This window comes from Phaenicophaeus curvirostris, chromosome 24 (genome assembly GCF_032191515.1).
Source record: "Phaenicophaeus curvirostris isolate KB17595 chromosome 24, BPBGC_Pcur_1.0, whole genome shotgun sequence".
Lineage (NCBI taxonomy): Eukaryota > Metazoa > Chordata > Aves > Cuculiformes > Cuculidae > Phaenicophaeus > Phaenicophaeus curvirostris.
This window is the reverse complement of record NC_091415.1, coordinates 2305997-2318370: the sequence shown is the minus strand read 5'-3', so window position 1 is coordinate 2318370 and position 12374 is coordinate 2305997. Positions and strand designations below refer to the sequence as shown.

At 51.5% G+C, this 12374-nt stretch overlaps 1 protein-coding gene across 1 annotated transcript; it reads right to left on the bottom strand.

Moving 5' to 3' along the window:
* Positions 1–1283: 1283 nt before the first annotated feature.
* On the bottom strand, positions 1284–10653 carry RAB29 (RAB29, member RAS oncogene family). The gene is made up of 5 exons (XM_069876194.1): positions 10505–10653; positions 9121–9192; positions 7318–7499; positions 5662–5783; positions 1284–4655 (listed from the first exon to the last, which is right to left on the bottom strand). Exons 1-5 carry the CDS (start codon positions 10641–10643, stop codon positions 4538–4540), a joined length of 633 nt encoding a protein of 210 aa, XP_069732295.1. The 5' UTR covers positions 10644–10653; the 3' UTR covers positions 1284–4537.
* Positions 10654–12374: the final 1721 nt, after the last annotated feature.

Genomic DNA, 12374 nt, shown 5'->3' with positions numbered 1-12374 from the left:
GGGTGGGACTGGATGGGCTTGGAGGTTCCTTCCACCCCAAACCATTCTGTGACTTTTATGATTTCATTACCACCACTCTTCCCTGTACTCAGATACAAACAATGTGCACAACTTATGTGACGTCTGGGTAAGCTTTGAGGTTCATTAGACTTCAAATTCTTTAGAAACCCATGATTAGTCATTTTGTTTGGAAAAGGAGCACTTCTGCCATGAAAAGAATAAAACTTACTCCATGGTCCACTAAAATGGCACTAAAATTGCAATAGCAAGTCATGCCTGCATTGCACTTGGATCTTTAGAGATTCATCCCTCTGCTTTATTTAAAAACAGTTCTTAAAAACATTTTTCACGGGTTATCTGAGAAGACAATGCAAACACGATCAGCTTTTTACATAATTATAGGAGTAATTTGAGTTCATTTAATGTCTTTGCTTGAGCTTAATTTTCCTCATTTGGAATTACTGCAATTTTTCTGATCAATTCAGATGTGCCCTGTCCTTCGTGCAAGTCAATACTCATGAAAATCAAACTGATCAGGAAAGAAAGCAGCATTCAGAGCCACTGCGGGCTGCATAGCCAGCCCCAAACACACTCCAGGGATTAATGAGCCACAAGGAGGAAGGCATATTAACAATGAACCACATCAAGGAATTCCTTTCTTTCTCCTCTTAGCTGGATATATTGGATTAAAAGCCACTACGACTGACTCATGGATGTGAAAGTTTTGCATGCTTATGTTCCGCTTGTAGGTCAAGAAGACTACAATAACTGAGAGGGCAAGATGTTTCGGTAGAAAGGATCTGATTTGTTTTTCTGGCAAGACAGGGCAGTTCCCACTGAGCAGGCTGAGGGGAGACCTCATTGCTCTCTGCAGCCTCCAGAAAGGAGGTTGGAGGGAGGTAGGTGTTGGTCGCTTCTCCCATGTAGCAAGGGATACAACGAGAGTACATGGCCTCAAGATACGCCAGGGGAGGTTTAGATTGGATATTAGGAACAATTTCTTTACAGAAAGGGTGGTGAAGCCCTGGCAGAGGCTGCCCAGGGCAATGGGGGAGTCTCCATCCCTGGAGGGGTTTGAAAAGCGTGTGGCCGTGGCACTTCTGGACATGGTTTAGTAGAGACAGTGGGGTTGGGCTGATGGTTGGACTGGATGAGCTTAGAGAGCTTTTCCAGCCTCAGTGATTTTACACTTCTAAGATACCCCGGGACTGACAGCAAGACTGTTTCTATCTCTAACCTGTGAACCCGTAAGTTAGGGCTGTTGAGGCAGGAAAACAACTACAACACCAGCAATGTCAAGCTTTTATTTCTCACTTTTGCAATACTGTGTTAGTTGCTGATCGAAAGGGAGAAGACCTCCCAGTAGATCCTTCTATAATAATACTGCATTTTTAAACTAATGGAAACCCTGTCTCTAAAATGCTTCTGCATAACTGCAAGCAAATAAAAAAAGAACAGCTAAGTTTTGATGTTGTTGGCTTATTCCTGCCTTCATTATTTCAATTCCTATCACAGGAAGAACTTCCAGCTACGGACCCATACGCGCTGTCACGAACACGTAAATTACACCGTTAAACTCCATGTGGTTTTGAGTCCCACAACCACAAATTAAAGTTACAGGAGTGAGAAACAACACACTGAAATAGGTGCAGTTGGCCTCAAGTCATACCAAGAGTACAAAGTCAAAGCAGGCAGTGCCGAAGAGAAACTCAAAGACCTTCATTTTCAAAACAAGTCACTCCTGAGGAAGGCACTGGTGAAGCACACTTCATCACTATAAAGAGGAGGCTTTTCCAGTTCATATTTGAAAGATTAAAGTTTTTATCGAACGAGACTTTTTGCATGAACGAGACTTAACTTTGTTTACAATAATTCTTAGGAACTGCTTCACTCAGGCTGTTTTTTCCCTTTCATTTGTTATAAAAATGAGAATTATTGATTCTTCATCGATTTCCCAGGCAACTGTTCTTTCCACGCTGCCTATCCCAGCCAAGAGCTTGTTTAGATGGGGCTTTTCAATCAGTTTGTTTTACAGGACTAAATCAAGATAGGTTTTAAAATGTTTTTTTCGCATTTTCAAGCACTTTCTGTGCCATAGAGCACACTCTGAAAACACACACGCATCTGCACAGCAAAACCATTTTCCTGTCCTGTGGGGTTTTTACACCAATCTCAAGCAACAACTGTTTCTGCAGCACAGTCTTTGTTTGTGACACTTGTGTGCTGAATCTATTAAGATGTTAACAGGCAGTAAGAGGGGAAATAACCCCCCAGGGCACACACCGGTACCGGAAACCACCAGGCAAAACAGAAATTATGTCTAAATAGCAGAAAACCTTCAGAGACCTTCCTTTGGCTTTGGGCTTGTATCTGAGAGGCACTTATGAAAAAGAGGTGCAGGTTAAAGATGTCCAGACACCAAAGAGGCACTGGTACATCCCAAACTGACATGCAAAAAGAGATAAAGATGCTTTTGTGCAAGATGCATGACCGAGCAGCTAGGATATCAAAACAGGGATTGAAGAGAGTTTCCGTGCAGGGCCAAGCTCCTGCTGACTGCAGAAGCTGGTCCTGGGCAGAGATCTCCACCGAGTACCCTGGCTTCTCCTTCTTTAAGGACAGCTTGGACGCTTGACCTCTGTTGAAACGCTTTGAGGTGCATAGACAGAAATCAATAAATAACACATGAATCTTAATGGCTTTGTGACAGATCCTTTTAAAAATTAAGACCCTTCTCGCCATGTTGCATAAAGAACTCAAAACATTTATAGGATTTAAAAAATTATTGGTTTTCTTTTTTTTTTTAACACAATATTTAGGGATTAAAATTCAACAAGACAGCTCAATTTTGTTGCTAATCGGCTCTACAGTGACTCCAACAACACAGAAAATAGAATATTTAAGTGCCTATAAAACTGAATTTGGCAATATTTGTGCAACAAAATCCTAGCTCAGATGTTTCAGCTTTTAATTAAAACAGTGGAACACAACACTAGTTCTATGTTTCTTAGCCCTTACTGCTTCTAACCAATCCTCTTCCCCATCAGGGAATGAAAACCCAGAAGTTTTTGTGCACAGTGAAGGCGATCAGTTCCTGTTCTTGCCACCTTCTACGTCCATAAAGCAAGACAGACAGAGGAATACTTTGCCAAAGAAAAGCAGTCCTAATCCAGAAGAAATTGGGTCAAACCAAATTCAAATCCAGCTATTCCCAAGGGGAAAAATGGTGTTGAAGACCACTTGTTCAAATCCTAACCTAAAACATGAGACAATTCGACAGCAGAGCATGATTACACAAGGTGCACACAACGTAGCTCCAGCCTGAGTTTCCCATTAACTCTCCTAAGATAACAATCTAACGTGCTTTCACCAATTTGCTGCTGGTTTTGGCAAGAACCGCTCTCCACAACGAATAGCTGGGGATACACTAGGGAAAGCAGGCGTCAAAAGGTAAGTGGGGAGCTTCTCTTTGTTTCCTTTTGCCCTCCAAAGTCTTCTCCTTCGCTTCCCCCTCGCCCCATGGAAAGCAGCGGGTGGGCTCCAGCACCAGCCCTGCCACCAAATTCACTCATTGCTACCGAATAATTACGGGAAGGCGATTCACCAGCAATTGCAAAGCTATTTGAGATGGTGGGATACAGGGTGTTCTACAAGAGAAAAGGACTGTTGTTCCGTCGTACAAAGGAGTTTACAACCTATTCCTCGTCCAGCTCTCGGTGCCCTAATAAAGTGGGAGCAGAACAGAATACGTGGGATTGTGCCAGACAGAGGGTGAGCGAGAAGGAACGAACAGAAGGCAACTGGGCAATTCCTGATAAAAACGTGAAGTCTCTGCTGTTAAGCATCATCATCAGTAAACACGAGAGTCAGGGCTGTGCTACAGCACTTCCCAAATTCACAACAATAATGTTACTGGTTACGCGGGACACCGTGCTCTAACCCACATCTGGCTTCGCCTCATAAAGGTAGTTAGTAACAATGATGAGATGCGCTGGTCTCTCCAGGACACGCAATGTAGTTCCAGAGCTCTAATTCTACCCTGGAAATCTCCAGGCTGAGAGAAGCACATGAATACTGCGTGCATCAAACGAGAGGCACTTCAGACCGCTGCCTCGGTGTGGTGAGTGCAGGTTTTGGGGATAAAAGGTGCAATCGTATTCAAAATATACCTTCGCCATCCTTCGTCCTGCCCGAGGCAGGCCAGCACATGTCAGAAGGTGAAGTGCTCCAAATGTAAATAAAAATCAATCCAAGGCATGTGCTTGAACATGAGCCGTGCTACATCGCTGGCAGCAGAGCTTCCAGCTGCTGCTACGCTGGAAGAAGAGGAATCTTCTCACTCCTCTCTTCTTCTTGCTCCAAGTCATTGCAGCAATGCTCTGCTGAGAACGAATACGTGCTAAACAGAAGACAGTTCATGAGTGTTTAAAAAAAAAAAACAAAACCAAAATAGTGACAGCCAATTTAGGAGAAAAATGGTGATAATAATGAAAGGACCTTGCTGTGAGACCCAAAGGAGATGGTGCAGTCGGTGCCTCTAACAGCAAGCCCAGCCCGGAGGGGACGACTCTTTTATGTTAATGTAATCTCCACTCATGGCAGCAGAGGAACTTCCATCACCAGTAGATGAAGACATCATCTTTTCAATCAGAACTCTAGAAGATAAAACAGATGGGCGTTTTGAGTTTGGTTTTGTGTTTGTTTAACACGCAGCGTTGAGCCACGCGGTTTTTCAAGAGCACAAAAAAGAAACAGCAATTCATTCCAGAAGGATGCAAAACTCCAGAACTAAACAATGAGGCTGAGGAACCTCATAGCACTGAAAACAGCGCTGCTGTGTCACCTGGCAGTATCAGAAGTTCCTGCAGTGAGCGGATAACTAACACCACCCACTGCAACTACCTCCCCTTGGGCCCAGTTTAGGACTGGGACACAGCAACTGGGGTCCTACATACTAGTACTTCCAGTACTTAAAGGGGAGGCCTATAGGAAAGCTGGGGAAGGGCTCTTGATCAGGGAGGGCAGGGAGAGGATGAGGGGGAATGGTTTTAAGCTGAAAGAGGGGAGATGGAGATGAGATCTTAGGGAGAAATGTTTTGCTGTGAGGGTTTCCCAGAGCAGTGGTGGCTGCCCCATCCCTGGAGGGGTTCAAGGCCAGGTTGGATGGGGCTTGGAGCCCCTGATCCAGTGGGAGGTGTCCCTGCCCATGGCAGGGGATGGGACTGGATGGGCTTTAAGGTCCCTTCCGACCCAAATCATTCTGTGATTCTATGATACAAATTGCCCAGCCTCAAAATCAGGCATGAAAACCCCATCTAATTCCTTTCAGAAGAGGCCAAACCCTCCACCAATGCGCCAGTGCACCAAGAAAGAATTTCTAATGTCCTTGCAGAAGTCATCCCATCCTCCCGGTAGCAGCCAGCACATGAAAAATCATCCCCAGTTTTGTTCAAAGAATATCTGTTTCCATAAGAGTGTCAGAGCTTAACTGAGGAGAGAAAACCTCCTGACCTCTCAGAATTCAGTTTCCCTTCGGGAGATTTCCTTGCCCGTTATTGCTGCTATTTGTTACTTACTGACAGTATCTCCCCTCCCCTCAAGGATGGCTGCGCCTGGAAGAGAGAATTAACCCTCAGCTGTATCCCCAGTCATCGTGCCTACCTCATGGACTCGTTAATATTCTTGTTCTCCTTGACAGATGTCTCCACCCAACCAGAAAAACCATTTTCTTTGCTGAACCGATCCACTTCTTCTCTCGTCACTGCCCAAGGGGAAAGGTCACACTAGAAAACAAGAATCAGTCATTTTAAGTTTAGCCTCTTTAATTTTTAAGCTGGGAGGGGAGTTCTGCCCCTCAGCCGTCTCCTGCTGGTGCGCAGGGCAGGCTCAGCTCTTCACATCTCCCAGATCGCAAGCTGATAGAGAGCTCTTAGGGCAAGCTTCTTAATGGGATGTTGCAAGCGGCGATGTATTTATCTCATCCAAGACACAGACACACCTTCGTCAAGCACGCATGGAACGGAGCTTCATCCAGCACGGGACAACAAAGCACTGTCACTCATCCAAAATTTGCCATGTTCCTGGTGCGGGGCCACGCCGGTGCCAGTGGGATGTATGAAGAAGCATAAAACCTGTCCCATAAGAGCTTTTCTTGGCGTGATGGCAGCGGGTGCCATGACACAGATGTCCCTAATGTAGGGAAAACTGTTTTTGTAAAAGATCTACCGGGGAAAGCGTTACTTGTGAAGGAGTGGAGGAAAAAAGCCGCGCTCCTGCCCACCCATCGTGTTTTTGAGTCATCGACAGCTTTAGGCTCTCTCAAACCAGGCAAGTCTCAAACTGAACCCGGAAAGGGCTGCTCAGCGAACTCTGGCATGTGAAGTATATAAAAGCAGTTTTTAAATGAAAGAAAAATAAATCATTCAAAGCCAACAACCAATCTATGCAGGGAAACTTGACACGGCATCCAAATGAACGCTCGACATCCCTCCGGCAGCTCTGAACAGGAACCACCTGCAGCATCTGACAGAACCTGCCCAGGTACTGCACGTTAAAGACCAAGGAAAAAGAAAATCTTTACAACCCAGAAGCTACAGAGCAGTGTATGATGGAGCAGTGGTTAACGTCCCCTCAGCACAGGAAGGACATGGATCTGTTGGAGTGAGTCCAGAGGAGGCCATGGAGATGATCCGAGGGCTGGAGAACCTCCCTTATGAGGAGAGGAGGTTCTCCCTTATGGAGAAGAGAAGGTTCTGAGTAGACCTTAGGGCAGCTTCCAGTGCTGAAAGGGGCTCCAGGAAAGCTGGGGAGGGGCTCTGGATCAGGGAGGGCAGGGAGAGGATGAGGGGGAATGGTTTTCAGCTGAAAGAGGGGAGATTGAGATGAGATCTTAGGAAGAAATGTTTTTCTGTGAGGGTGGGGAACCCCAGGTTGCCCAGAGCAGTGGTGGCTGCCCCATCCCTGGAGGGGTTCAAGGCCAGGTTGGATGGGGCTCGGAGCTCCTGATCCAGTGGGAGGTGTCCCTGCCCATGGCAGGGGTGGAACTGGATGGGCTTTGAGGTCCATTCCAACCCAAACCATTCCATGATTCTACGACTCTCTGATCCCTTTAGTGCCACCCACACATTTAGCCCTCCCAGTGTCCAAGTGAAGGAGGAGAATCCTCTCTAGAAAAAGAAAATTGAAGAAGAGTAAAAGGAAACGATTAAAAAGGCCACAGGCTACGGGACAACCCTGGGCACGGCTTTAGTGCTAAGAGGGGGGTTCTCCTTCCATTCTGCTCTCCCGTGCACGCACACAAACACACAGAGCACTCACTTTGTTCGCCAGCAGCAGGCAAGGCACAGGGCTCCCGTCCGGCAGCATGAGCTTGCTGTCCAAATCCTGCTTCCACTTCTGGCTGTTGCTGAACGTGCTGACGTTGGTGACATCAAACATGATTATGCAGGCTGACGCCTCCCTGTAGTACAGCCGGGTCATGGACGTGAAGCGCTCCTGCCCTTCAGGATGAAAAGGAAGAACAACCCCCCCCACCCCCCGCCACCCCAGAGTTACCGTGTTTAGATTTGTTCATGCAAATAATGTGATCATCACACATTTTCTCAGCTGACACTAGCAATCTCCACTTAAATAAAGAGGAAATACGGGCACTGGGATGTGTCCTGCCTAGGGCGCCGCAGCAGGAGAACTGGAACAAACTGGGAAGCTTTGAATCCTGCCCCAGAAACTCAGATGTCCCAGAAATACTTGCATTACGTGCAGCCGGACAGACCAGGCTCTCCAAAGGGAAAAATCTGATGCTAAACGGAAAGCATCACAACTCACATGCTGTTCTTTACACCTTATGGCCTGCCTGTTCTATCAAAACTACATCCAGAGATTAACTCCACCGCACTGCTGCACGGTTTGATTGTGCTTGTGTAGGTGGGACAGACCTCAAAGCATCCATCCTGCGCCCCAGGGCTCAGCGTTGTGGTGAAACCAGCACTTCAGACACCTGAGGGACTTTGTGGGGGGCTCCCATGCAGCCTCATAGCTGCTCACTGGGCTGTTTGCTCTGAAGCCATCAAGATCTGGGCACTCTGAGTTGCTCGAAGCCGCCTGAGGTGGAAGGTGATGCAGCAGGGACTATCAGGGTGTGATGCCCCATCTCTGGAGGGGTTCAGGGCCAGGCTGGATGGGGCTCGGAGCCCCTGATCCAGTGGGAGGTGTCCCTGCCCATGGCAGGGGTGGGACTGGATGGGCTTCAAGGTCCCTTCCAACCCAAACCATTCCATGATTCTGCATGGGGCACAACAAGGACCATGACCAGTGTGGCCATTCTGCTTTCCAAATCTTAATCACCTTCTCAGGACTGAAACTGAAATCAGTTTCTTGCCGCAATCCTCTTGCTGCAAACTTCTTCCTGTTCTCTTTTTAAGGATTCCAGACGCACGCGCCTGAGCAGAGTGAAACTAGGAAACCGCTGCCCTCTTCTCCTCACCCCTCTAGATCCACAGGTGCCATTTTAGAGACGCTATCGCACCAGCTTGTCCTTGGGCTTCTGCTGCCAGGGAGATTCAGGAGCTGCCTTCCCCTGCACCTCTCCAGGAGCAGGGGCTCCTCACTCCACGTCACTGCACACGACACCGTCCCTTGGAGTGGCTCCTGACCCAGCCTCAGCACCTCAGGGGCACCCAGTTGTCTCCTCTCAACACCAACCTCCCAAGGGATCTCCTGGCTCCGCTCGCAGAGGTCACTGAGCAGCCAGATCACAGCTTCCCAGCCCTTCTAGTGACCTTCCAGCACCTGAAGGGGCTACAAGAAATCTGGGCAGGGACTGTTCACAAAGGCTTGGAGTGATGGGACAAGGGGCAATGGGCATAAACTGGACAGGGGCAGATTTAAACTAAACCTAAAGGAGGAATTTCTTTAATCTGAGAGCAGGGATGCCCTGGCCCAGGTTGCCCAGAGCAGTGGTGGCTGCCCCATCCCTGGAGGGGTTCAAGGCCAGGTTGGATGGGGCTTGGAGCCCCTGATCCAGTGGGAGGTGTCCCTGCCCATCAGCGATTGGAACTGGATGATCTTTAAGGTCCCTTCCAGACCAAAACAATTGTATGATTCTAAGTACTGTGAACGTACCTGCGATGTCCCAGAGCTGAAGCCGCACTGTCTCAGATTCCGACCATTGGACCACCTTCAGAGCAAAATCCACTGGAGAATCCCAAAAAAGAAAGGAAATCTCATTAGGGGCTTTCTGCACCACAGGATTGCTCCTCCCTGGCCTCTCCCCACGCCCCAGCACCTTGCCCCACTGGGACGTGGCTCTCCAGAGTTTGCAACATTCACCCCCTCCGGATTCAGGAATAAGAAGATTTAAGCAGCCGTGCTCCGTCCCTGCTATTTTGGGTCCTCAAGGAGGTTTACCAGGTAAAGCCTTGGCACCTCACGCTCCTTGCAAGTTATTCATTTACACTGATATTAAACAAAGAACAACTGATGTGCTTAACCTTGTTCCCAACCTCCTTGTCCCAGAGCTGTTGTTGTCCCTCCCCACTGCACTGCTGATGCTTTAGCGGCTGTTAAAGAAATATCTGGTCCTGTTTTTGCAAATGCTGAGGATCAGACACTCCAGGTTCAGCTTCCCGGGGACGCTGCTCCCCGGCAGGAGCGTTGGGGCACCAGGCAGGGTGACAGCAGCCACTGCTGTCCCCTGGGGTTGTGGGGACACTGCGAGCACACCAGGAGCTGCACCATGAGGTATAAAACATAGTGACCACAGAATGGGTTGGGTTGGAAGGGACCTTAAAGCTCAGCCAGTTCCAACCCCCTCTGCCACAGGCAGGGACACCTCCCACTGGATCAGGGGCTCCAAGCCCCATCCAACCTGGCCTTGAACCCCTCCAGGGATGGGGCAGCCACCACTGCTCTGGGCAACCTGGGCCAGGGCCTCCCTGCCCTCACAGCAAAACATTTCTCCTTAAGATCTCATCTCCATCTCCCCTCTTGCAGCTGAAAACCATTCCCCCTCATCCTCTCCCTGCCCTCCCTGATCCAGAGCCCCTCCCCAGCTTTCCTGGAGCCCCTTTCAGCCCTGGAAGCTGCTCTAAGGTCTTACAGCCTTTAAAATAAAGCTGAACCGCCCCAACTCCCTCAGCCTGTTCTTGGAAGGGTGGTTATTTGAAAAATAAAAAGCAATTTAACCCAATGGCACCTGCCATGGGTGAGGTCAGACTTTCTCTTCTCTCCAGCCAAGAGAGCAGCATTTTCCCACCTCCACTTTATTTTCGGAAGCTGCGATTCCCCGGAAAACCTTTCTCCTTAAGATCCCACCTCCATCTCCCTTCTCGCAGCCGCAAACCCTCCTCGCTCACCCCTCCCCACCCCTCCCCGAGCAGAATCCCCTCTCCCCATCCCTCCGGAGCCCCTCGGGGACCAGACCGGCTCTCCCAGCCGCTCGGGGGGGGCTCGGAGCCGATGGATGCGGGCTTTGGGGTGTTTCTTCTCGGCTGCGGGGCCCGCTCACCTCCCACGGTGGATTTGTAGTGCCGGTTGAAGCTGTCGTTGGCGTAGCGCTGCACCAGGGAGGTTTTCCCCACCGTAGCATCCCCCACCACCAGCACCTTGAACATGCGATCGCGCTGCCCCATCCCGGCCCCGGTCATGTGAGGGGCGGGCGGGGCCGCCGGGGCCGCCGGGACCTGCGGGCCGGGGGGGGAGCGGATCCTGCACCCCGAGAGCGGAGCCTGCACCCCGAGAGCGGAGCCTGCACCCCGAGAGCGGATCCTGCAACCCCAGAGCTGGTCCTGCGCCCCCAGAGCTGCCCGAGAGCTCATCCTGCACCCCCGGAGCTGGTCCTGCACCCTGAGAGCGGATCCTGCACCCCGAGAGCTGCCTGAGAGCTGACCCTGCACCCCCGGAGCGGATCCTGCACCCCGAGAGCTGATCCTGCAACCCCAGAGCTGCCCCTACACCCCTAGAGCTGCCCGAGAGCTGATCCTGCACCCCGAGAGCGGATCCTGCACCCCCAGAGCTGCCTGAGAGCTGACCCTGCACCCCCAGAGCAGATCCTGCACCCCGAGAGCGGATCCTGCACCCCTAGAGCTGCCTGAGAGCTGATCCTGCACCCCGAGAGCTGCCTGAGAGCTGATCCTGCACCCCCAGAGCTGACCCTGCAACCCCAAAGCTGATCCTGCACCCCCGGAGCTGATCCTGCACCCCGAGAGCTGCCTGAGAGCTGACCCTGCAACTCCAGAGCTGATCCTGCACCCCCAGAGCTGCTCCTGCACCCCGAGAGCGGATCCTGCACCCCAAGAGCTGCCCGAGAGCTGATCCTGCACCCCTAGAGCGGATCCTGCACCCTGAGAGCTGCCTGAGAGCTGATCCTGCAACTCCAGAGCTGCCTGAGAGCTGATCCTGCACCCCCAGAGCTGGTCCTGCACCCCGAGAGCGGATCCTGCACCCCCAGAGCTGGTCCTGCAACGCCAGAGCGGATCCTGCACCCCCAGAGCTGCCTGAGAGCTGACTCTGCACCCCCAGAGCTGACCCTGCAACCCCAAAACTGATCCTGCAACCCCAAAACTGATCCTGCACCCCGAGAGCTGCCTGAGAGCTGGTCCTGCAACTCCAGAGCTGATCCTGCACCCCGAGAGCGGATCCTGCACCCCCAGAGCTGATCCTGCACCCCGAGAGCTGCCTGAGAGCTGATCCTGCAACTCCAGAGCTGGTCCTGCACCCCGAGAGCGGATCCTGCACCCCGAGAGCGGAGCCTGCACCCCCAGAGCTGATCCTGCACCCCGAGAGCGGATCCTGCACCCCCAGAGCGGATCCTGCACCCCGAGAGCTGCCTGAGAGCTGACCCTGCACCCCCGGAGCTGGTCCTGCACCCCGAGAGCAGATCCTGCAACCCCAGAGCTGATCCTGCACCCCGAGAGCGGATCCTGCACCCCGAGAGCGGAGCCTGCACCCCGAGAGCTGCCTGAGAGCTGACCCTGCACCCCCGGAGCGGATCCTGCACCCCCAGAGCGGATCCTGCACCCCGAGAGCGGATGCTGCACCCCGAGAGCGGATCCTGCACCCCCAGAGCGGATCCTGCACCCCGAGAGAGGAGCCTGCACCCCCGGAGCTGATCCTGCACCCCCAGAGCTGTCTGAGAGCTGATCCTGCACCCCCAGAGCTGGTCCTGCACCCCCAGAGCTGATCCTGCACCCCGAGAGCAGATCCTGCAACCCCAGAGCTGATCCTGCACCCTCAGAGCTGCCTGAGAGCTGACCCTGCAACACCAGAGCTGGTCCTGCACCCCAAGAGCTGCCTGAGAGCTGATCCTGCACCCCCAGAGCTGACCCTGCAACCCCAAAGCTGATCCTGCACCCCCGGAGCTGATCCTGCACCCCAAG